The 26,368-nt window shown below is 46.2% G+C and overlaps 1 protein-coding gene and 1 long non-coding RNA gene across 4 annotated transcripts in view; one reads left to right on the top strand and one right to left on the bottom strand.

The window, feature by feature from the left end:
- Positions 1-26,368, top strand: part of LOXHD1 (lipoxygenase homology domains 1) — a 183,691-nt gene that overhangs the window by 99,473 nt on the left and 57,850 nt on the right. Inside the window, exons 20-28 of one of the 3 annotated variants that reach the window (XM_017951697.3) lie at positions 82-236; positions 2,186-2,319; positions 12,063-12,226; positions 13,360-13,464; positions 15,923-16,051; positions 16,827-16,991; positions 20,427-20,608; positions 24,307-24,423; positions 25,445-25,607. In XM_017951697.3, the coding sequence (XP_017807186.2) occupies positions 82-236; positions 2,186-2,319; positions 12,063-12,226; positions 13,360-13,464; positions 15,923-16,051; positions 16,827-16,991; positions 20,427-20,608; positions 24,307-24,423; positions 25,445-25,607 (1,314 nt within the window). Of the gene's footprint in view, positions 1-81; positions 237-489; positions 1,775-2,185; positions 2,320-2,339; positions 2,792-12,062; positions 12,227-13,359; positions 13,465-15,922; positions 16,052-16,826; positions 16,992-20,426; positions 20,609-24,306; positions 24,424-25,444; positions 25,608-26,368 lie in introns of those variants that run through there. The other 2 variants (XM_031658813.1, XM_009192665.3) reach the window with 2 other exon arrangements.
- On the bottom strand, positions 1,595-1,903 carry LOC103879715. The gene is made up of 2 exons (XR_004180065.1): positions 1,818-1,903; positions 1,595-1,702 (listed from the first exon to the last, which is right to left on the bottom strand). It is a non-coding gene; the product is annotated as an uncharacterized LOC103879715 (long non-coding RNA).

Raw genomic sequence — 26,368 nt, 5'->3', positions numbered from 1 at the left:
CTGGATCTGAGAGGCTATGCCTCAGGTCCATTCACCCCATGGCCCCAAGGCCCTCCACACTGCATCTTTCTGTGTCTCCAGCAAACATCTATGAGGTCCAGGTGATCACGGGGAATGTGCCCAAGGCTGGCACTGATGCCAACGTCTACCTAACTATCTACGGCGAGGAGTATGGGGACACAGGTGAACGACCCCTGAAGAAGTCAGACAAGTCCAACAAATTTGAGCAGGGGCAGGTAGGGTGAGGGTCTCTGGCCCCTGGGTGGGTGCTGTGGGTGTGGTGCCCTCTGAGATTCCCATGGCAGCCCATCCTAGCACAATGGCTGCTGTGTCTGACAGTGTGACTTGTTCATCCCACCAGGTTTCATGGCAGTACCTCTTCAGTAACACTGATATTTTGTGGGGGGTTATGAGAGAATTGCAGGCAGGGTCCCAGCACATAGAGCCCATAGGCCAGCTGACCCACAGGAACAAACAGGTAATGGCATTGTGTGGCAGATGCTGGGGCACTCGGTAGGGATGCGGGGGTTCAAGAGGAAGTCCTCAGCGCAAGATGGTGTCTTGGGGAAAACTGGGGGGAAGGAGCAACCTAAACTGGGCCTTGGCAGGTGAGCATGGTGTAGACATATAAAGGCGACAGTGGAAGATGTTCTCAGAAGGTGGAACCACATGAGCAAAGATATGGAGGTGGAAATGGGGAAGGCCAGTTTGGGACAGTGCGTCTTTTAGCTGAGCTGTGGTCAGTGCTGAGCCCCAGTGGATAAGCTTGGATAAGACCAATTTAGGGTATGGGGTGGTTGGGGTCATGAGAGGCTTAAGAGACAGGCTGAGAAGCCAGAACTGTATCCTAATGCGGTGGGAATTCATGAAAAGAAATTCACATACCTTACTCTTCCAGGTGTAGTGGGAAAATCATGAAAAATAAAGCCATCATCTTTGTCCTTCAAGATTTTATAATATCCCCTGGCTAGAAAACTATCTCTTATCTCACCCTTCCCATTCCTGCCTCTACCCAAAGCCAAGTTCTCTCATTAACACAGATTTTTTAAAATGAAATAAATTAATTAACATATTTCTGGGCTCATTGCTTGATTTATTTCAGGAGCCCCCTGCTTTTTCTCTAAAGAATCTTCCCCATGACTTGAGGATGTAGTTTATTTCTGCGTTTCAGTGTTTTCCTCTAAAAATTATAGCCACGCATTTCTGGATTAGGAAAAAATTTCTATAGAGGACTACATAACTGGTACAACTGATAAAATTTGAACACGGACTGTATATTAGATAATAGCATTGTGTTGATGTTAAGTTTTCTGAATTGGATCATTCTAGTGTGATTATATGAGAATATCCTTGTTCTTAGGAAATCCAGGTTGAAGAATTTAGGGTATCATGGTATCTGCCACTTACTTTCAAATGATTTAGAAAAACACAGAGCAAGAGAGAGAGTGCAAGAGAGATGACATAGAGTGAGAAAGCAAATGTTACAAATAAGTGCAGAATCTAAATGAAGGTATATGAACTTTCATCATACTATTTCTGAAAGTTTTCTGTAGATTTAAAATCTTTTTCAAAATTAAGAGTCAAAAAAGTTATATCCAAGAAGACCCCATTTACTTGTAGGGTTCTGGTGTAGTCTGCTTCCTCCTGCGCATAGAATAGTGTGTGCATTCACACGGTGTGATCCACATGGCCCTCTTCATGCCTAAACGGTGGGCAAATCCGTCTTCAGTTTCTGTCAGTCACTTTGGATTTGCACAGCACCAGCTCATAGCAGGTACTTAATACAAATATGTGATTGAAGCAGATTATGCACACACCTGTACACATAGCAGAGGGTTTCAGTGCACCCCCCTCTCCTGCACACAGCACACCCACCACAAATGTGGGCATCCAGCCAACCTATCTTCTCTTCTGCTTCTCAAGGTCACCTTCACTCTTCCTTTCCTACTTCCATCCTCCTGGACATAATGAGAGTGAGAAGATCCCCTGGCAGGGACAAGTTAGGGAAACAATCGTGCAGGCCAAACACCAGACTACTAAGTGACATTTTCCATCATCCCCACGGTCACTTTGGGTCTCACCATTGGCCTCTGCCTGGCTGCCGTGGTCCTTGGGAGGGTGGAGCTGATGGACAGGTGGGGAGGGGTAGGTCTTACCCCACTGAGTGTTCCCTGGCCCTTCACAGACAGACACCTTCACCATCTATGCCATTGACCTGGGGGCCCTGACCAAGATTCGGATTCGCCACGACAACACAGGCAACAGAGCAGGCTGGTTCCTGGACAGAATAGATATCACTGACATGAACAACGAGATCACGTGAGTGGGGCGAGGGTCGGGGAGGGGTCTTGCTCTGAGGGAGGCCATGTCTGCCTGTCTGAGGTAGTCCTGGAAGAAGACTGGGGGTGGGCCGGCTGTGATGGCGGAGGGTGAGGGTGGGCTGGGTGACACCTGAGGGTGAGGTAGACTGGCTGTGACATCCAAAAGTAAGGGTGGACTGGGGGACACCTGAGAGTGAGGGTGGGTGGGTGTGAGGGTGAGGGTGGGCTGGGGGTGATGTCTGAGGCTGAGGGTGAGCTGGGTTATGCCTGAGGGTGTGGGCAGGCTGGGTGTGACATTGGAGAGTGAGGTGGATTGGCTGTGACGTCGGAGGGTGAGGGTGGACTGTCTGTGACATTGAAAAGTAAGGGTGGACTGGGTGACATCTGAAAATGAAGGTGGGTGGTTATGAAGCTGAGCGTGGGCTGGTGGTGATGTCTGAAGCTGAGAGTGAGCTGGGTGATGTCGGAAGGTGAGGGTGGGCTGGCTGTGACACTAGAAGGTCAGAGTGGACTGGCTGTGACATCAGAGGGTGAGTGTGGAGTGGGTGACATCTGAGAACGAGGGTGGGCAGGTATGAGGGTGAGGGTGGGCTGGCTGTGATGTCTGAAGCTCAGGGTGGGCTGGCTGTGACACTGGAGGGTGAGGATGGGCTGACTGTGACGTCAGAGGGTGAGGGTGGACTGGGTGACATCTGAGAATGAAGGTGGCCAGGTGTGAGGTTGAGGGTGGGCTGGCTGTGATGTCTGAGGCTGAGGGTGGGCTGGGTGGCATCTGAGGGTGAGGGTAGGCTGGCTGTGTCGCCTGTCATGGCCACCAGAGCAGGTTTGCCCATGTTGCAGGTTGGATGGGCATTGCCTCTCTCCCTCTTCTCTCATTGGCAGCCCCCAGTATCACCTGCCCTGTGAGAAGACAGTCCGGTAGATCTCCCAGACCAGCAACTCTTGAGGTCTATCTGTTCAGAGATACAGGATTTCTAATCCCTACCAGACCCTCCTTGGTCCAGTCTCCATGCCCAGGCATAGCTCACCCACAAGCCTCTCCACGTGTAAAGCAACTTCTAGTACATTCTTTTAATATTGTATACCAGGGGTCAGCAAACATTTTATGTAAAGACCAGATAGTAAATATTTTAGGTTTTGCAAGCATTTTGTCTCTGGAACAACAGCTTTGCTGGTGTAACACAAAAGCAGTCATAGATGATACCTAAATGATTAGACATGGCCGTATTATTTTGACACGTGAAAATTATATGAATTTCAAATATCAGTATCCAATAAAACGTTATGGACACTGAAATTTGAAATTCATATAATTTTCACATGTCTAAAAATATTATCCTTCCTTAGATTTTTCCTCCAGCCATTTAAAAATGTAAATTCATGCATAGCTTATGGATGTTCACAAGCAGCGTAGGCCTAATTAGGCCTGAAGTCCATAGTTTGCTGACCCCTGCTGGAGGCTCACAGCTGCCACATGAGCTGGGTTGGGAAGAGAGTGTTATATCTTCCCATAGAGCCACACCCCAGGGAGGCGAAGTCACAGCCCCAAAATCAGTCAGTGCCACGGCCAGGACCAGAACTCCAGACCATCCATGTTGAATTGGACGTGTTTTCCATTAGGCCACATTGCCCCTTGGGTGTAAGGGGCCCAGGGGCAAGAGAAAGGAGAGAAGTCCCCTTGTATGAGTGGGGTGGGACAGAGAAGAAAGCATGAGTGATCCTGAGTGGGTTTTGGGGCTGCTGAGGGCCTGCCAGTGCCTAGAATTTAGTGAGTACCCTGTAACAAATATTTGTTGAATTAAATCAACTTCCCAGCCGATAACCTTGCTTGAATTAAATCAACTTCCCAGCCCATAGTCTTGTTGGGCTCCCCTCTGTGCAGGACAGGGGGTGACAGGGTTCTCCCATCTCCCACCCCACCCTACTCTACCAGCCCGAGGGAACACTGAGCCACAGCTCACAGACAGCCCATTGTCATGGTTTTTTTGTGAGATCATTGTGACACCACATGAAGGCTGTAGGACAGCCCCGTGGCTGGGAGCCAGGGTCCTGACCTGGGGTCTGACCTCTGCCAGAAACTTGTCAGGTCACCCTGGACAAGTCATGCCATCTTTATGGGCTTTTGTTTCCTCTTCTGATAAATGGGCTTCATGTTGCCAGCCTAACTTCTTAAGATGTTCTGAAAATCCAAGGCATTTAAGCTTGGAAAGGAAAAGGTGCCGCAGAACCGTGAGGCTGGGGACAAACTGAACATCCCCGGCTTCTTCTTGCAGCTCCGTCAGGGTTAGCAATTCTCTGCCACTGATTTGGCATTTCTGGGCTAGCCCAACAATTTAAACATGATTATAGCTTTATAATCTATTGTAATGCCTGTCAGTACTTGTCCCCCTTCATTATTCTTTAAAAATATTAGCTATTCTTGCCTTTTTCAAATCAAGACATTAAGTGATTTGAAAAAAAAATCCTCTTGGAATTTCGATTGTTATGCCATTAAGTGTATGTGTAGAGAATTGCATATTTAGAATAAGTGCTACCCCCTGGTACACTTTTCCATTTATCCAGCTGTTTATGTACCTCAGTAATGCTTTACAATTTCCTACACATAACTGCTACACATTCTTGTTAAGTTTATGCTCAGGTATATTATATTTTATTGCTCTTGCGAATAGAGTCTTCTCATTACTCTTCTTTTCCCCCATCCCTTTGTATTCTTCCTTCCTCCCTTCACTCTCCCCTTCCCTCATCTCCTCCTCTTCTCTCCCCATCCCTTTCTGTTGGCATGGCTAGTTGAAAGTCCTTTGCTTCCTTTGCTATTGAAGTAGCAGTCCGTCAGAGCTCTGTGATGAGCTGGTCTTAATAATCTTCAAGCCAAGAGCAGCTCTACGCAAAGCCTACTGTGGGAGCTAGACAAAAAATTATAGAAGTTCAGAAGAAACCAAATCAGAATAGTGAATCTCCCCTTTCTTGGAGAGACACCACCTTTTCTGTCAATACCTAGGGCCTTCCCCAGGCTCTCCATGACCTTTATGAGCTCAGAAATAAAGCTTTTGCAGCCAAAAGGATTTGAGAACACTCACATCTCCCTTACTGTTGACATGTCCAGTCAACATCCTGCATGCAGACTAGACCTCTTGGATGCCTCTCTGCCACTCATGCCCTGCCCCCAGTCCATTGGCTTTAACCTGTTGGGCCTTCCATCAGAAGAGCATGAGTCCGACCTCATCCCCTCTATGTTCACCATCCCCCGCCCCCCCCATCGAAGCTTCCTGACCTGTGCCCTGGTTGCCCAAGGCCCTTCTATTGACTACAGCAGCCCAGTGACCAGGATCACACTGCTCCTCTGCTCCAAATCCTACAGAAGCTCCTGGTCACTCAGAGTCAAAGCCAAAGCATGTTTGGTGGCCTGCTCGGCCTGCAGGTCTGCTGTATGCCCCTCATCTCTCTATTCTGGTTCCCCCTTGCTCACTCCTTGCTGTTCCTTGAACCCAACAGACATGGTCCCACCTCAAGGCCTTTGCATTTGATGTCCACACTCCCTAGCAGTCCTTCCCCCAGTGGCTCCCTGTCATGCTTTCTTTAGGCAGGCCTCTGCTCAAATGTCACCTTCTCAGTGAGGCCTAGCATACCCCCTTCCCCTCATTTCTTTTTCTCTGTTTATTTTTCTTTATATCAGCTTATCATCTGACCTACTATGAGATGGTGTATTTAGGCGCTGCTCATCTCCCCACAATAGAATGTAAGTTCCATGTCGTTAATGACCTCATTTGTTTCATTTACTGCTGTGTCCACCCCAGTACCTAGAAGAGTGTCTGGCATACTACAGGCATACCATAAATACTTATTAAATACACTAATGAATAAAAATGATGGTTAATTTGTTGGTTTATTCATTAATTTGACAAACACATGCCATGCTAAGTGCTGGGGGTTAAATAGCTCCTCAGATATGACTCTGTTTTTATAGAAAGGAACTGTGATGGTCTAGGAAGCTGATGATTTAGGTTTAAGTACTTTCTCTTCCACTCTTATGTGGCCTATGGAAGTCCTCTGAGCCTCAAGCCTTCCATCCATACAACGGGCATAATAAACCTCACCCACAAAATCATCATGAGGACTAGATGAGAAAATGTGTTTAGGGGCCCAGCATCCTGCCTGATCCCCGTGCCACACAGCAGTGCTTCTTTCCCCTTGGCAATGAGAGTCCAATTAGTTAACATGGAAAAGTGGCTTGACAGCTGGGAAAGGCTGCAGGAATGTGGGATTATTCTTAAGGAGCTAGCACTGTTACCAAGTGAAGGAGATAAAACACAGGTGACTATAAGGCACAGTGACAGTGGTGGTTGTCTCAGGGGTGACCTCAGGGAGAGGAGGGAGTCATGGGTGGGGGCATCTTCGGGACGAGATGGCATCTGAGATGGGCCTTCATGAACAGAAGCCTTGGATGTTTGGTGCTTGGGAAAAAGAACATTAGAAATGTTTGAAAAAAAATGTGATGCAGGTGGCACAGAATTGGGCAATTGAGGGGCACACACAGAATGGAATTAGTAATTCTATTTGTCTGGTACATAAGGGACGTGAAGGGGTGGGAAACAGGAAAAAATGGAAAGGGAGGCTGGAGAGGAGCAGATGAGGGCATTCAAAGCCGTGCGGAGGAGCTTGAAAACACACCCAGGCTTTTGGTTGGCCAGATTTCACAAAGAGGAAGCCAGAAGCAGGAGAATGCCAACTGGGATCAGGCACTGGTGGGAGATGCTGGCCTGAGCAGAAGGGATTGGGAGAAGATATAAAGCCATGGAGGCCTTGGCTTCCTGCAGAGTCACCCCAAGGGAGAGCTCCTTGTGGTCCAGGGGCTGTGCTGTCCAGGTGGGAGATGGCAGTCTGGGTCTCAGCAGAACCGCTCCTAGCCCACCTGACCTCAGAGGCTGTTTGGAGAGCAGAGGAGCCTAAGATGGTCAAAACACAGGGAGGAGGGGGTTAGGGGTACAAGTTTATTGATCTGCAGTTCAATTGCCAAAAAGAAAATGCTCTTATTTCTAAATGGAAGATATTTGAGGTCCTTTATAGGAGTCCGAGGCTGGCAAAAAGTGATCAAGATTATATGAGAAAGCCTGTTTAGTGCTGGTTTGCAACTGTGGGCTGTGAATGGTTTTTTTGTTTGTTCGTTTGTTTTTGTTTTTATGCCTCAAGTGAGTTGGATTTTTTTAAAAAATTTGTGTTAGAAAACACATAACATACAATTTATCACCTTAACCATTTTTAAGTGTACAGTTCAATAGTGTTAAGTGTATTCACATTGTTGTGTGTCAGATCTCCAGATTTTTTTCATCTTGCATGACTGAAACTATACCCATTAAACAATTATTCCCCTTTTCCACCTCCCCTCAGCCCCTGGTAACCACCATTTCACTTTTTGTCTCTGTGACTTTGAGTACTCTAGGGACCTCATAGAAATGGAATCCTACAGAATTTGTCTTTTTGTATCTGGCTTGTTTCACTCAGCATGATGTCCTCGAGCTTCATCCATGTTGTAGCACGTGACAGGATTACCTTCCTTTTCAAGGCTGAATTATATTTCATTATATGTATGTACCGTAACCTTTTTAGATGGATTTGAATGGCGTGTCCCGGGATCTGAGGTCTCCCTTGGGTCAACCTGGGCTCTGCCCACAGCCTCATGTCCCTTTGGTAAAGGACTACACTGGTCCAGGCTTTTTACAAGATTATGAAATCAGGAAATTTTATGTTTGAACTCCTCCTGCCTTCTCTAGCCTGAGAGGCCCTGTTCCTTGGCCACTCTGAAAAAAAATGACAGTTTACAAAGGCACTAGATTGATATTTTTTAATAATAGTGATGTCACACTTAGAATAAGAAGAGGCTAGTCTTTCCTTCCCTCCTTTGTGCTGCTCAGACAATTCCTGGAGTCTAAGGTTTGGCACCACCTTAGGTAAAAGAATACTAGAATAAAGAAAGTGCATCTTCAAGGAAAGAGTGGTGGCTAATTGAGAAACTTAGGAGTTATCTCAGGAAATTTGAAAAAGGTGATGAGAAAGATTTACCCCCAGAGGACACAATGCCTTTCAATTCTATTGATATTATGAGTGCCTTGTATGCCAGGGGCTGTGGATATAACAATGAGTAAGCAAACTCTGCATTCATGGGGTCATAGTTTTCCCAGTAGGAGGAACAGACAAATATACTCCCTGAGCAACCTTTTCCATCCTTATCAATTCGATTACCACTTATTTGAGACTAATGCTGAAGTTGTATCAGTCAGAATAGGCTAGGTTCTGCTAAGTAACAAACAGGCCTAAAATGTCAGTGGCCTAACACAACAAAAATCTATTTCTCACTTATATGTCTGATGTAGGGTGTCAGGGGACTTTGCTCAGCATGTTCACTCAGGGACCCTGGTTGATGGAAGCTTTTCCTTAACATATGCTTCTGTAATCATCCTTATAGTGGAAAACTGATTTGGCAGATCACACACTGACTCTTAAAAATCCCTTACAGCCCAGGGATTCCATATATATTAACAAATAACCTAAAAATTCAGCATCCTTCAGCATCAAAAGCTATGAGCCTCTAATGTTTGGGTTTCAGGATACATGACAGAAATGGTGGGATATTTGGGAGTATGTTGTCTTGAATTAGGGCATCTTTGTTAAGTTGCTTAATCATTGGCTCTGCTACTTTATCACCCTGTCCAAATTTATTGGCTTGTTGATTAAATGAGATTGTCCTTCTTTCCTTTTTCTTTCAATACTCTAGCTAGCTGCATTTTTAAGATCTATAATAAAGTCTAATGTACTCAGTTTCAAAGACAAAGAGGCAAATGCCAAAAAATAAAAGGCTGGAAATATGTTTAGTGTCCTGAGTTTCATCCACATTTGATGTGATATTCTATGTTTTCTCTACCTCTGTTCCCAGCCCTGAAACAAAGATTTATGTTTTAATTGACGGCCTGGGGGTTGGGGGTCCTATAAGATCCTTAATAATTAAAGATAGATGCCATTCTTGAATGTTGTTTTATGTGGCAAATATGTTGGGTGGGATTTCCAGAAAGGATTGAACAAAAAGTTGTTAAAGTTTTTTCCCTTAAATTTTATCAAACAAAAATTGTCCTCTGGAATCTCCCATTCCTCCAGGGATCCTAGAGGTCCCAGAATGTTGAGACAGAAAAGACCTTCCAGGTCATCTCACCCAGCCTTCTGGGTGGTACAGTTTAATCCCTAGGATCTCACAGCTTGTTAGGGGCAGAGGAGGGAAACAAATCCGGAATTCCTGAGTTCCAGATCCATGCTTTTCTCAGTACACCACTCAGCCAGGATTTACTCACAGTTGATGTTGTCCAGACTTTAGCTTATAAACAAAATGGGAAATTCTGTATGAAATTATTTATATTGTACGACACTCAAATTTGCAATCTCCTCGTTCAATTTTTTACTTTCAAGTGGAGTTTATACTTTTAACAGTTTCAAGCTTTTGGTTCAGTGCTCAGTTTCAACCTCCTGCTTACTGAAGCCCTTACTCTTTCCTTCCATCATCCTTGTTTAGGAATGTGGAGAGCTTATCTGGCTCAGAATACCTGCATTCCTCTCATCTCCTTTGTTCACTAAAAATCCCCTGCCTGGTCCCCTCCCAGTATCCAGAAGCCTGGTTGAGCAGGATGTATTCCTGGAGGAGGAAGAGGTAGGAGTCAGTAGGCCTGGTGTCCTAAATCTTCATGTGTGCTTTTTGGCCCTGTGGGGATAGAAGCTGAATGCTCAGCACTCAGGCCATACCTGACTCCTGCTTTGGTTCTATTGGTACAGGGAGCAGGTTCTGAGAGGAGATGTGCTGCTCTCTACAGTAGTGAGCATGCTGAGGGGCTTTAAAGTCACGATGCAAGTATCTCAGGAACAATGGAGATTTTGCTCCAGGAAATCCAGACTCTCTGTGCATTTTCTATTTGTATGCATGGGAGGGCTTGTATCTTTTCTTTCTGTCTTTGACTTTTTTCCTGTCCTTCCCTGGCTTTTTCTTTGTGTGTGTGTCTCGCTCTGTCCTTGTCCTCCGCCAACTTCCTACACGCTCTATCTCCACCTCTGCTCTGACCCCACCTCTCTCTTTATTTCTATCTCTCTTCCTTAATTGGCCATAATTTATAACTATAGCCTATTATTAATAAGTTATTTTATTGGATAAAATGTTAACTCTTCTATTCATACATTTAAAGGCTAAGAAGCAGAACAGTATGCATTTTTCTCTTAAACACTAATTTAATGGTAGTTTAGTTCATATTGCCCCAGGTTGAGCTCCTTTAAATCCATGCCATCAGTATAACATTGCCCCCCTCCCCACCCCATCTGAGCCCATTGACTGAGATTTTGCTCTCTGGTTCTGCTCCTCTAACATTTTGATACTTGGAGGCAATGAAGACTCTAGGAAAATGTGGGGACTCAGACAGGGATGGGATCTTTGGCCTAAGGTGCTCCCACCTCTCCAGACTTTGAGCAGTCCCTGAGTGGCCCTTGTGCATCAGGGCAGGGGTGGGGAAGGGGCATAAAGAGGGTGGAATGGCCCCCAACTTAGAGATAGGCTGAATTCTCAGACCTTTTGTTTTATCCCGGGAGCTTAGCGGCCAGAGAGGAGCTTCCCAGACCACAGCGTCCAGAAGCCCCAGGCATGGGCCAAGGAGAATGAAAGGGAAGGGAAGTCACAAGAGCAGCAATAGCAGTAGCAATGCTTACTGAGAGCATATGTTGAGCCAGGCTTTTTTATAAGCACTTTATAAGGTTAACACATGTAATCCTCACAACACCTGATGAAACAGACAATATTATGCTTATTTTATGGTACACTGAGGCACAGAGTAGGGTTGCCAGTCAAATTTGAATTTCAGATAAGCAATGAATAATGTTTTTGTATAAGCGCAACCCAAATATTAGATAGAACACACTTAAAACATTATGCATTGTTTATCTAAAATTCAAATTTAATAGGGATTTTGTAATTCTATTGGCTAAATCTGGCAGCTCTAGCACACAGAGATAAGGACACTCTTACTTAAGGTTGCACAACTATTAGTGGTAGAGCCAGAATTTAAACTTGGACAGTCTGATCCAGGGGAGAGTCCTTAATTACGCCCCTGTGCCTCCCATCCCTGGCCCTACCTTCACCCTTGCGCTGGGTGTTACCTCCCTTGTGCTGGGTGTTACCTCCACGCTGAGGGGTCTGACTCGTACCTCCCTTTCCTAGATGGACTCAGCAGTCTGCTATGCCAACTCCTCAGCCACACTCTATGTACCTTCCAAAAGCATACATAACTGGCTCATTCCATTAAAATCCATTAGTTCAACACTTACATATTGTGTGCTGACTACATACAACTCGCTCTACTAAAATAGCCCTGGCTAGTAGATTCATTCTGGAAAGGGTTGGAACAGTCCCCATATGTCCCTCTCCTTCTAGATACTTCCATCTAATATGACCCTGATTGAGGCTCTGTGTGCTCCAGGCAGGTCACATAACCATTTCCAATGGGATGTCTGGAGACAGTGTCCCCATGTTTGTTCTCTACCCCAGGCAAATGACTAATGGAACGATTCCCAGACTGGGTAGAATAGCAGGGCAATGCTGTCAGGGGCAGACAGGGGAGAGTTTGGGACCCCATAGAGGGCCTCTCATTCTCAGCCCATGACTGCTGCTAGACGAGACCTTTCTAAGAGGACATTCCAATCTTTCCCTGTCCACCCCTACAGGTACTACTTTCCATGCCAACGTTGGCTGGCAGTGGAGGAGGATGATGGTCAGCTGTCCAGGGAGCTGTTGCCAGTGGATGAGTCCTATGTGCTGCCACAGAGCGAGGAGGGTGGGGGAGGCGGTGACAACAACCTCCTCGACAACCTGGCCCTGGAGCAGAAAGGTTTTCTAAACTAGAGCTGATTTCTTTCTCCAGTACCCCTTCCCTCTGCCTCTCCCTAACCCTAAGTCTCCATCTTCCTTCCCTTCCCAGTGGGCTCTGGGCACTTCCTCCCTGACAAGGCAGTATAAAGCACACAGCTTAGGACCGAGTTATTGTCAGAAATGAAATTGAATGGATTGGAATCAAATTGAATGAATTGGAATGGAGTGGAATGGACTGAAATGGGATGATTGGAATGGAATAGATTGGAATGAAATTGAATGGTATGGGATGGATTGGAATGGAATGGAATGGAATGAAATGGAGTAGAGTGGAATGGAATGGAGTGGAGTGGAGTGGGATGGAATGGAATGGAATGGAATGTGATGGGTTGGAATGGAATGGAATGGAATGTATTGAAATGGAACGGAATGCATTGAAGTGGAATGGAGTGGAGTGGAGTAGAATGGAGTGGAGTGGATTGGAATGGAATGGAATGGGATGGGTTGGAATGTAATGTATTGGGATGGAATGGAATGGAATGGAGTGGAGTGGAGTGGAGTGGAGTAGAATGGAGTGGAGTAGAGTGGAGTAGAATGGAATGAGTGTAGCTACTTCTGATTCAGTCTTTTGCCCTCCCCTATAGGCGCTCAATGCATTTTTGTCAAGGGAAAGAATGAACAGTAACCTTCAAGAGTTCTATGATGCTCACCTGAAACATGCATCCCTAAAACTCCTCCCAGACAGGAGGAGTTAGAATGGGGCTCCTGGTTGCTGAACCTCTGACCCTCAAAGTCACTCCAAGACTCCCCTAACCATCCTATCAACTCTATTGATTGAAGGCTTCCTGTATAAGCTAGAGGCAGAGGACTCACCTCTCTAACCTCTGGAAGTTTCCAGAATAATGGTGACTGCAGAACAACACATGCTAAAAAAAATGATTCCTAGAAATGGCCAAGAGGAATGTAGAAACATACTTATTACTAATCACTGGACTCACAGATATAGGATTGAAGGGGCAAGAGAAAAATTGGAGTGATGGGGCTAGAGGGAGTGAATCAAGGAAGCCCTCCTAGAGGAGGTGGTTGTCCTCTTTCCTCCTTTCATGAGAGGAACAATCCACAATTCATTGCTCTATACTATTCTCTTGGCAGATAAATCTACCACATTCTCAGTGACCATAAAGACTGGGGTTAAGAAGAATGCAGGCACAGATGCTAATGTCTTCATCACACTCTTTGGCACACAAGATGACACTGGTAAGAAAGCAGTGCAGGGCCAAGGTTTACACACATTCTTCCCCAGGGAGACCAGAAGACTCAGCAGAAATTTCCAAGGGAATCCCGATTATGCTTCTGTCTCTCAATAGTATGCAAGCAATTAGCCCCATCAAGAAAGGCCCCATCAAAAAAGTTCCTTTTTTTCTAAAAATTTTCTTCTTCTCTGAGCCAGCTTTCTTTTTCTGTTCCAATGGTGGAGGTAGCCCTGACTCCACCCAACAACAATCTGGGACAAGGTGGCTTTGCGCAACTTCCAATGAAATTCAGCCATGGTACTCTCAGTATGAGGCACTCCAGGCATGGTAGAGTTGTTTAGGAGCCTTTGCCCAGGTACTCAGAGAAGGTGGTATTTCGTGTTGGGTCCAGCCATCTGCTCACACCACTGTCCAGTCATTCTGTTGAGTTTAGAGAGGAGTCAGTCCCTCAAGTAGTCATCATGTATTTGCTCAAAATCCTGCAGGTCCAGAGCCTAGTGCCAAGCATTATTGAAGAATAAATGGACCTAACCCTTGACCATGGGGTGCTCATATCTACTACAACAATGTGCTGGTAGAGAGCATGGACTCTGAAGCTTGTCTGATTGGTTCAAACCTCCACTCCACCATTTATGAGCTGTGTGACATTGGGCAAGTTGCTTAACCCTTCTGTGCCTTAGTTTCCTCTATTTATAAAATGAGGATAAAATTAGTATGTGCCTTATAGAGTTGAAGGTCTAATGAAGTTGAACACGTACAACATCTGGGACAAAAGTGGCACTCAATAAACATTAATTAACATCAATTATTTAATAGGTTGGATAAAGCAGATAATATATAATGATATAATTCGGTCATAACCTACAAATGTATGTGATTACAATCCTTCCTGAACCATGATCAAAGAAATTAATGGGCCTTGGCAACTGCTTTTATTAACTGAGGCCTTTCCATGTGTTAGACACATTCTTGAGCATCCAACAGTCATCGACTCATTAAATCCTCACAACAGCCCTACGAAGGGACTAAGACCTCTCCTTTTTGACATTTGGAAAACCAAGTCTCAGAAATATTACATAATTTTCCCAAGGCCACCCAGTGGTAAGTGGCAGAGCTAGGATTGGACCAAGGTCTGTCTGTCTCTCTGTATACTTAAACCAGTCTGTAGTGAGTCTAGGAATAGCAGAAGACTTTCTACATGAGGTGGGCCCAGAGCTGGGACTTATCAGGGTACAGAGACTTAAAGGCAATGCAGTGCATGCTGAGGCAGGAGGACACGGTGATGACTCTGAGATCACCTCAGTTTCAGACTGACACTGCAGCCAGTCTCAGGACGATTTTATATGTGAAATAGCCGAGGGTGGGGGAGGCATTCAAATTCATCCCTCCTCTGTCATCCAGAGAACATGCTCCAGAAATTCCCACATGTCCCATCCCTGAAGGAAACCCCATGTTTCCCCAGGGAACATAGGGAGTGTGGCTTTGTCATTGGCTCCCTCTCCATGTAGAGAGTTGTGAGGGTATGGAAGTGGTGCAGCACTGACTTAGAGCTCCACAACTGTCTCCTGGATGATTTTGAGTAAGGTATCTCTTTCGACATAAACTGGAAATAAAAATGCACACCCTAAAGGGTTATTGTAAAACTCAATGAAAGAACACACACAAAAAAGTGCCCACTGTGAGTTGAATAGTGAGAACACGTGGACACAGGGAGGGGAACATCACACACTGAGGTCTGTCGGGGGTGGGGGCTTAGGGGAGGGATAGCATTAGGAGAAACACCTAATGTAGATGACAGGTTGATGGGTGCAGCAAACCACCATGGCACGTGTATTCCTATGTAACAAAACTTCACATTCTGTACGTGTACCCCAGAACTTAAAGTATAACAAAATTTTTTAAAAAAAGATAAGAAGACAATGTGGTGTATATATACACCATGGAATACTACTCAGCCATAAAAAGGAATGAAATAATGTCTTATACAGCAACTTGGATGGAGCTGGAGCCCATTATTCTAAGTGAAGTAACTCAGGAATGGAGAAACCAAATACTGAATGTTCCACTTATAGGAGAGAGCTAGGCTATGAGGGTGCAAAAACATACAAAATGATATAATGGACTGTGGGGACTCATTGCAGGAAGGTTGGGAAAGGGGTGAGCGATAAAAGACAAGATTGAGTACAGAGTACACTGCGCAGGTGGTGGTGCACCAAAATCTCAGAATTCACTACTAACTCACCCATGTCACCAAAAACCACCTGTACCCCAAAAGCTATTGAAATAAAAAATTTTTTAAATGCCCACTGTGCAAGGGTAGCCAGTGGATGATAATTGCACAGCCTAAATTTGGTGGAAGTTCAGAAATTTGGTCATTTTGAAAAGGGATTAAAGGTTTGGGTCTGACTAGGATTGAAAGGCCTCAGGTCCAGCCAGTCATGCTGGGGTCATCCGATCGACAGGAATGACCCTCCTGAAGTCCTCCAAGACAAACAGCAATAAGTTTGAGAGGGACAGCATTGAAATCTTCACGGTGGAGACGCTGGATCTGGGAGACCTGTGGAAAGTTCGGCTTGGCCATGACAACACAGGTGTGGCTTTCCTCCCCTCTGCTCCCTGTTAAGACTTTAAGGACCATGGACAGGTCCTTGTGGGCCTCTGGGAAAGACTCTGGAAATTCGAATGCCATCTGTCTTCTGTAATGACACAGCTTCCTCAATCCCTTTAAGCCCAGCAGAGCCCAGAGAGTCCTCAGCTGCACACAGAGTTTCTGGCCTAATTAGTCTAGCGGTGTACCTGGACACTGGTGATTTTTAAAGCCTTTCTCTATCCCCCAGTGTCGGTAATTTTAATGCACAGCCAGATATGAAAATCCCCAATCTAACTCAGTAGTTCTTTGAGTGTGCAACAGAATCACCTTGGGGGTTAACTCACAGATTTCTTGGCTCCACCCCCAGAGCCTTTGATTCAATTGCATCATTCCTATCATTGGGTAAGATTATAAAGCTTTTGTAAATAGGCTCTTTCTGGCATCCCTGAGTTCTTTTTGAAGCCCCTTTTTCAAGGAAGAAGAGCATCCTTGCTTCCTCTCAGTGCCCTCCCACCTCAGCCTCCCCCTACTCTTCTGTCATCTCCTATTGATGCTCTTTTACTCTTACTAATTTCACTGACAGTAGCCTGGAGTGTGATCCAGCTTCAACATCTGGGTGCACATTTTAATAGCAATGCTGCAAGCAAAAGGGATGTCATGTTAATGGTATCGGCCAGCCACCAAATAAGGAAGGATGTCAGGAGTCCCTGAAGTTACCCACAGGAAATCATCTCTGCTCAGATCCTTGATGGGTTCTGTGTCTCCTCTCTTTCTAGGCAAGGCCCCAGGCTGGTTTGTAGACTGGGTAGAGGTGGATGCCCCATCTCTTGGGAAGTGCATGATGTTTCCCTGTGGCCGCTGGCTGGCCAAAAATGAAGACGACGGGTCCATCATCAGAGACCTCTTCCACACAGAGCTTCAGACGAGGCTGTACACGCCATGTAGGAACCACACACGGCAAGGCCGGCCCTTCTCTGGGGCCCCATCACCAGCTACCCCAATTCAGCCCCAGTTCCTCCTTCAGCATTGACTGTGGGCCAGGCCCACCTTGAAGATTTTGATCTCTCATCCCTGTCTTGAATTTCCTGAGCTCTGTGGGGGCTGTGGGCAGAGTTCAGGACCCAGGAAATGAAAATATGAGATTTATTCTAAACTCCACTCCAAGTTAGCTGGTGACAACATGTAGAGAGTCTAACCTCTCTAGGGTTCAGATTCCTCATCTGCAGCATAGAGATAATAATGCAGGATGATAGCAATATCCAAAAGGAAGAAAGATAAACATCTAACTGAGGAATCATTATCAGCCCTGTCACCAGTCCTTACTCCGGTCATTAACATGCCAAATAAATCAACAGTATAAGATTTTCTCAGGTGGTATACGTGACTGCCAGCCCCACAATGGCTTGAAAGGGCCCTCACTTATGGGTTGAAGGGAAACACAGCCTGGACCCTGCCAGATCCAGAATTCAAAAAGAAGGTGAATGTAATTCCATTTTCTAGCTAAGGGGAAGAAGGGAAGGGAGTAATTTAGTGAAGTTTTAACACTTCCTTTCCAATGTCATCATCAGGAAGAATGTATTAAATGTTTATAGACATGTAAGTATGTAGTACTAGGTACTGGGAATCAAACTGAAATTAAACTCTAAAAGTCTATCTAAATTTGGTAAAATCTGAATAAAATCCAGAGCATATAATTTTTTCTAACTAAACAATAAACTGTACCACAAGATTTCCCCCAAACAACTCATACTTAATAGCATGTATCAGTGATGAACAATTTTTTGCCTAGAGCAATAAAGTAAACAGATCATCAAAATATCTTCTGATCCAAAGTCTAAAATGAAGTGACATTTCTCTGGCTGGGCATGCCCAAAACCAGCCCTGGATCCAGCCTCTGTTCCCAGGAGTCACCTGCAAGCGAGGACAGACTCTGGCCTGAAAGATGTGCATGGGGCTGGCAGCGGCACTGGTTGGAACCCTTGAGGACAAACGCATCCATTTCTCCCTACATGCCCTAGGATACACCATACCAAAAAAGAAAAGAAAAAGAAAAGAAAAGATAAAGAGTTTGTATGGCTTGACTTTGAACATGCTCAGTTTCAGCCTGATATTAAAACTAACCTAAAGGGTGAGCTGTTCCTGCCCAGAAACTTCCAGGGGTTCTCCTACTGCTGGCCAGTCTCAGGAAAGCTCAGATTCTGTTGCCAGCTTTTCTGTTCAAGGCTTTCCAAGTCTTGGGGCAGGGAGAAAACCCAGAGGCTCAGAGGAAAGGGCTGTATGCTGCAGAGATGACACCTCTGTTATTGCTTGAACACCTGGCAGGGTCGAGGCTGTTTCCCTTCAACCTATTGGTGAGGGCCTTTTCAAGCCATTGTGGAGTAGTGGTCACCTCTATGCTATCCCTTTCTGTGGCCTGTGGCTAAGCAGTAGTACTTATCTCTAGTTCACAGCAACAGGATTCCTAGAGGCTGACCATACAGGCTTTAAGGTCAGACAAGCCTGGGTTTGAGTTCAAGTTCTACCATGTGACTTTAGGCAAGTTACTTCACCTCTCTGAGCCTTGGTTTTCTCATCTGTAACATGGAGTGTAATAATGCCTACTCCTTTGGGTCATTGTGAGGGTTAAAGGAGATAAGGACCACAGCATACTCAGTACAGAGTCTGACATATAGGAAGTACTTAATAAGTGATTACTATTATTACTGCGGGTATCACTACTACAGCCCTACAGCAAAGTAGCCATGATGATAAATGAAAGCAACATCCTCATCTGGAGAAGGTAAGGGCCACAAGAGAGCAGGAAGCTTCTATTGTGACTTCTTTCAAGGGCCAAGATTACAGAATAGAGTAGACATCCACTTGAACTGTTTCTCTGGGTTTTCAATATTCTTCTTTTCTTTTTCTTAATTTTTTTTAGTTACTGTGACCCAGAGTAAGTGTACACATTTATACACATATGCAAAAAATAAAAATGTCACAAAATATTGCACCCTCGTTATGTGTGATATACAGTGATATTTTTCTATTAAATTTTTTTCAATTCCACATATTTTTAAAAATACTGTTGACAACCTACTAAACCCATTTCACAACCTGCTAATGAACTAACCTATAGTTCCTATAGCAATACATTGTTTTAGGCGCTCTCCAACTTTAGTATAAACTATGAGTTAAATATTTAGATCCCTATACCCATCCCGCAGAGAAGCTAAGGCAGGGTTTGCAAATCTGTATTTTATTTTTATTTTATTTTATTTTTTATTTTTGAGAGAGAGTTTCATTCTATTACCCAGGCTGAAGTGCAGTGACGTGATCTCAGCTTATTGCAACCTCCACCTCCCGGGTTCAAGCAATTCTCCTGCCTCAGCCTCCCAAGTAGCTGGGACTACAGGTGCCTACTACCACGCCCAGCTACCTTTTATGTTTTTAGTAGAGACAGGGTTTCACCATATTGGCTGGGCTGGTCTCAAACTCCTGACCTCAAGTGATTCGCCCACCTCGGCCTCCCAAAGTGCTGGGATTACAGTCATGAGCCACCACACCTGGCCTGCAAATCTGTATTTTTGACAAGCATCCCCAAAAGTTTCTGAAGCAAAGGGTCTTCCACCCATGCATAGAGACATACTGGTCTCTATTCACACTGGTGGCTGCCCACCAGGAAGCTGCTTGCTGACAGCACTGATTTGTCAACCCTCTTTTGAGAACAGATTGTCCCTGGTGGGACCAAGTAAACCCTGGTGGCAGCCCTTGCCTCCTGCTATCCCCTCCCCTATAAAAGACCTCTGTAATGTGAGGGAACCTGAATGAGGGACTGGGTGTGAAGTGGATGGGTTGGGAAGGCAGGCCATCTGGGAGCAAGGGAGGGCCTGGGAGCAGGGGATAGGGAGAGGAGAGAAAGAATGCTCACTACTGTAGACTAGCTGATCCAATCAGCATGTTGCCCCCTGAAATCTAGTGCTCTTGTTTATGGAGTCTCTTCAGCCAAGCACCATGTGGAGGGCACTTTACAGACAGTGGACACTGAGGCTCAGAAGTAACTTGCCCAGATAACACCAATGGTCAAGACAGAGCCAGGTTTCCAACATGGGCTTGTCAAATTCCAAAGCCTGTGCTTTCAACCAGTCTGGTACATGCACTCTGGGATGTGAGAGGCTCACACAACCTGGTATGAGGGGGTGAGGGTTTTCCGTGGTGGCTGGGCAGGACCAGACCCCAACTGCAGTTGCTAGGCAACTTTGTGAAGGTCCAGGTCCCTGGGCAGCAGATCCCCAGTGCAAGGGTCCGGGCTGGTGGTGCTGCTGAAGAACTGGCCCTCACCATGTTTGTTTTCTGTTCTCTCATCCCCTCTGGCTTTGTTCTCTGACCACCACCCTCAGTTGTTCCTTATGAGATCACCCTCTACACCAGTGATGTCTTTGCTGCTGGGACAGATGCCAACATCTTCATCATCATCTATGGCTGCGATGCCGTGTGCACCCAGCAGAAGTATCTGTGCACCAACAAGAGGGAACAGAAGCAGTTCTTTGAGAGGAAGTCTGCCTCACGCTTCATTGTGGAGGTACTTGGGCTCAGCAGGCTGTCCAGGGATGGGGTAGGTCAGACAGAGGGAGAGGAGAAGCCCTACATTCAGGGCAGAACACATGCCCTTCATCCTGATGCGCTGCTATTAGAGAGGAAGGTGGGAAGCTCATCCTACCTTCCTGTCCTCAGTACATTGTCCTCAGTACATCCAAGCAACCAGGGGAATGGTGAAGCTCAACCTGTGCCTCCTGGACTGATGTCAAGATCAAAGGCAATGATGAGAGACAGGACTTGGAAACACTAGAGGCATAACGTCAACAGGCTCTCTAGAGCTTCCAACAATAGACACTTACCCACAGGTGGAACATGGCTCCCAGACTTGCTGGTTGTGGGGTTCTGCTGATACTGCTAGCCAGGGAGAGGTGGAAATCCCACCACCAGTGGTCATGTGGGGATAGGGTCTCCTGCTCAGCTCTCAAGCTATGGTCAAACAATTTAATAGAGAAGAACATTATGTATGTTCCATGGCTTCCCATCAGATCTTGACAATGGGAGTGCTGTTGTTCAGTGTTTACTGTGCCTGTAGGTCATAGCGCCTTGGAATCCATATACTTCAATTTAGTGCATATGCACTGTGCCTGCCCAGTGTGCTCAGCTGTGCGCCAGGTTGGGTGGGAGACACAAGAGAAGGGGAGAGCACAGATACTGCCTGAGAGGGGCTTACGGTCAAATTGGGGACCCCAGTCCTCCCCACAAAGGTAATGAGAGAGTCTGGTGATGGTCATTGTCACTGACCCTGTGGGTCAGAGGGCACTGTCATAGGCTTTATCTATGCTAACTCACTTAATTGTCATAAAAATTCTGTGCTGCAATTGTCCCCAGGTAAATACGGGGAAACTGGGGCACAGAGGTTCAGTTGCTTCCCTAAAACCACACAGCTAGGATCTAGTGAGAGCAGGATTGAAACCCAGGAGGACTGGCTTTGCAATATGCACTCTTAGCTATTGCAGTAGACAAGCAAATGGGCTGAGCTTACTATCACTGTTTAGAGAAGGGAGAAGGCTCCTTGGAAGAGATGGATTTGAGTTGGATCTGAAAGGGGCCAGTGGCAGAGACAAGGAGGAAAGGCATTTCTAGCAAAGGGAACAGCATGGCCAGCAGCTCAGAGGTGGAAATAAGCGTGTGGCTTGAGGTTTGGCTAGAAGTCATGGGAGGAGTGTGATGTGACTTGGATGGACGGCAGTAATGAAGCAAGACTTAGAGGGGAAGTGCAGGAGACCCTGAAGGAGAAGAGCCAGGAGCCTCAGAAGCCTGGGCCCTCCGGGCAGTGGGATCTTTGGAGATGTACCCCTTATTTTCTGATAGGAAACAAAGCCCAGGGCACCTTCCTTCTTCCTGGGCCAGTCTCTATCCCGGGGGACGCCCTGCTCTCTTCCCACCTTCTCTGGAGCAGTCAGCACTTGTGGGAAGGTCTGTCACCTTTGTTGAGTCTTTTAACAAGAAAATGTAAGGGTGATTCATTAATCCACACAAAGCTAACATCTCATCCACCCAAGATGTCGTGGTGCGTGAGTCATCCAGGCCTGATGCCGTCAGTGGCTGAGGCTGTGATCACACCTCAGCATGACTTCCGGGGAGTTTTTATCAATGAAGTCCCCACTAATAGACAGCTATAATTTGCCAGTAATTTTGTTGCTATGTTTTTTTCTTTTCAAATGTCTCTGGATTTGGGGGCAGTGTGTGAGCTGGGAAACAAATGAAAGCGCTTTGTCTCCTGGCCTCTGTCTCTCTGCCCACCTGTGCCCCTCTCTCTGCACTTCCCTTTTCTGATTGATTTTCAGGTAGGAGGTAAAACGCTGGATTGCAGAGTCCATAACCCTGGATCTGACTCTGGCTCAGCCGCTAACTCATGAGGAAGCCACTTCCTCTCTCTGTGGCCCCTTCCTAAGAAAAGGGGTTGACCAGAAAAAGAACAATAATAGCTAAGAGTTATTGAGAACATCCAAGGGCCAGCACAGTTCTAAGGACCTGATGTGTATCAACTCATTTAATCTTCATAACATTTCCACGACGTCAGTAGTATGATCATCCCATTTTACAGATGAGGAAATAAAGCACAGAAAGGTTAAGCAGACTTACTCAAGGTGTCTTAAAACAGCAGAGCTAGGATCTAGACTCAAGCAGCTCAGTTTCAGAGACTTCTCTGCCTAATTCTTTCACCTTCCAGAATACTAGGGTCCCTTTTGATGCTGATGTCCTCTGAGTCTTTCTCTGAGGCCCACCAACCATGACTAGCTGTCCCCTAAAGGCCGCCTTGCTCTCTGAGGGGTTAGAACTGAGACGGCAGCTGGGCACGGTGGCTCATGCCTGTAATCCCAGCACTTTGGGAGGCCAAGGTGGGTGGATCACCTGAGGTTAGGAGTTCGAGACCAGTCTGGCCAACATGGTAAAACCCCGTCTCTACTAAAAAATATAAAATTTAGCTGGGCATGGTGGCAGGTGCCTGTAATCCCAGCTACTCCAGAGGCTGAGGCAGGAGAATCGCTTGAACCTAGGAGGTGGAGGTTGCCATGAGTTGAGGTTTCACCACTGCACTCCAGCCTGGGCGACAACAGCGAAACTCCATCTCAAAACAAACAAACAAACAAACAAACAAACAGAAAAAACCTGAGGCAGCCATCCTGTCCCATGCAACTTAGGGCTTAGAGGATTAAGGTCACAGAAGCCAGAGATTCTCCTCTGCATCCCATACCTGTATGCTCCAGGTGGAAGAGAGAAGATGTTGTAGCTGCCCTATCCCCCACCCAGTTCAGGGGCTCACCCGGCACACATGTATCAGCTTTTTCTTTCAAGGGACTTTCATGCACACCATCGTGGTTAAGGCTCACCACCGCATTATGAGAAGGCCTGGCTGATTTTATCATACCCATTTTGCAGCTAAGGAAACACTCTTTCGTCCTTGCAACCAACACTTATTGAGTGCCTAGGTCATGGGCACTGTTCTAGGTTTTCAGGATACAATGCAGAGCAAAATAAATGAAAACTTACAACTATGAGAAGTGCTCCAAGGAGGGGCTCCACTATGCAACAAGAGTCTGTCATGAAGAGAGTTCACTTTTTTGGGGAGGTCAAGGGCTTTCCTGAGGAAGTGATCATTGAGACCTGGATTACGAGGTTGAGCAGGCATGGCATTAGGTAAAGAAGAGGAAGACAGAGAGGCAAGCAAAGCATGTGCAAAGGCCCTGTGACAAGGAATGTGGAGTTTGAGGGACTGGCATTTCTACGTGGGAGCTCAGAAAAGGAGTGGCTGGAAGGTGGGGGACTCTTAGAGGTCTGGGGCCTTGAATAAGTCAACTTGGCAAGACAGGAGCATGGCACAGCCAGGACTCATCTTTTGCTACCCAATTCAGTTCTCACACAAGGGATGAGTTGCTACAACAGCAAGCAGTGGAAGATGGGGAGCTGGGTTCCACGCTGAAAAGGGGTCCCCCTCCCAGAGAAGGTAGATTGAACCAAGTTCTGGAGTCAAGGCTGACTTTAAGAGAGGGGACATGAGGCATGCGCATGGCATGTGTGTCAAGGTCAGTGGGAGTTGGCCTGGCTGGACAGTGGGGACGTATCAGGAGGAAGTGCAAAGGGACTCAAGGTGGATGCCCTGGGGAAGCAGGATGTTGCCGAGGCCATACTTTCCTGGATCTTTCAGCTAACATCTGGTGCCTTATCTCCTTTCCAAAGTTAGAAGATGTGGGAGAAATCATTGAAAAAATTCGGATTGGCCATAATAACACAGGCATGAATCCTGGGTGGCACTGCTCTCACGTGGACATCCGCAGGCTCCTCCCAGATAAAGATGTGAGTTTTTGACTGGTCTGTCCTGCTGTTTCTTTTGTCCCTTTCCAGAGCAGATTCAAGGCGAATTCCTTGTAAGGACCTGCTGGCTAGATCAGCCTTATTGAGATAAAAATCTCATAATGAAAATTCACCCAGTTCACTCAGAGTGCAGAAACAAGCTCTGGTCCCAAGTAGAATTTTCTAGAACCTGGTTTAGGGGTCAAGGAGGAGGGTCTGTGCATGTCTCTGCTCCCCACCTCCAAGGCCATATTACCAGTGAGTGACCAGAGTGCCCTTCCTGTAACTCAAGGTAAATTCACAGAAGAAAATCTACCTCAGACAACTTTAAAAACATTCTGAAACCACAAAAGTATAAACCTAGGAGATGGATCTCAGTCACAGCTATGGATATGAATGAAGAGGGAGCAATTTTTATTTTTTTATTTTTTTATTTTTTTGAGACGGAATCTTGCTCTGTCACTCAGGCTGGAGTGCAACAGCACTCTGCCTTCTGGGTTCAAGCGATTCTCCCGCTTCAGCCTCCCAAGTAGCTAGGACTACAGGCATGCACCACCACACCCGACTAATTTTTGTATTTTGTTAGTAGAGACTGGATTTCACCATGTTGACCAGGCTGGTCTTGAAATCCTGACCTCAGGTGATCCACCCGCCTTGGCCTCCCAAAGTGCTGGGATTACAGGCATGAGCCACTGTGCCTGGCCAGAGGGAGCAATTTTTAAATACAGAGCACCCGCCTCCCTTTACCCACTGAGTCTGAGTCTCCAGGATGGAGTTCAGATACCTATTATTAAGTGACCCTGGGAACCCCAGCCTTTCAGAGCCAAACTCTGATGTGGCTGTGCAAGTCTTTAAGACTGGGTCTACTGAAATGGGGGGAAGGGGCTCCCCGTGGCTTTTACATTATTTATGGGGCCCCATGATCCTCGTCCTTGGTCTCCATGAGTAGTGAGATGCCGATGAATCCCTGAAGTTGGCAACTTTCACATTAAGGGCTAATTTTTCTTTTTCTGCCTCACCCCAGGGTGCAGAGACCTTGACTTTCCCATGTGATCGGTGGCTTGCCACCTCTGAGGATGACAAAAAGACCATTCGAGAACTGGTTCCTTATGACATCTTCACTGAGAAATACATGAAAGATGGGTCCTTACGGCAAGTCTACAAGGAAGTAGAAGAGCCTCTGGACAGTAAGTGTGGTATGGCCACCCTTATCACCGTGGGCAGGCTCCAGGACCCTGGTCCTCCCTGTGGAGCACATGCCCTGTGCCAGGCTGAGCCTCTTCACCCAGGAGGAGGGTCTGTTGTTACCTCCACTCTGTAGAGAGGGCCACTGAGGCTCACAGAGCTTCCATAATCTGCACACAGCTAATAGATGACTGAGCTAGTCTTCAAAGTCTCAGCTGTCTCGCTCCAAGGTTTGTGCTGAAATTCTTTCCTGGTCTGACATTGGGATAATACATCCAGATAAGGGGAATCCTATTCCTGGCTTATCCTGGTCCCTATTTTCTCCCTACTCTTCATTTGTTTGCTACCAATCACTATGGCTTGGGCCTCTCTGCTCTTGCTGGACTTAGCTGTCCCTACTTAGTATGAATTAAGAAACCTTCCTGAATTATATGTAACTGGAACCATATTTGTATTTGTTCTCAGTAGTTTGGCATGGCTCGAGAAAGTTCAAGGTGATGAGCTTCTTTTCTGGATGGGCTGGTTAACTTGTCCATTCTTCATCAGTGTGGTTTTCTCTGAAGGATTTGCATCAGACTGGCCACCCACTTCTTGTACTTCCTCCTCCTTTGCTTTTGGTGACCCCACCATATTCTAGTTCTCTTCCTAACTCACTGAAGTATTTAGAGTGCTGGTTTCTTTTCTCATGCTAGGTAGTATTCCTCAAGGCTCAGTCCTCAACCTCCTCTTCTCCTCTCTTTCTACACTGTGTATGCGTACACAC

This window comes from Papio anubis, chromosome 19 (genome assembly GCF_008728515.1).
Source record: "Papio anubis isolate 15944 chromosome 19, Panubis1.0, whole genome shotgun sequence".
NCBI classification, from domain to species: Eukaryota; Metazoa; Chordata; class Mammalia; order Primates; family Cercopithecidae; genus Papio; species Papio anubis.
This window is presented reverse-complemented; position numbering and strand designations above follow the sequence as displayed.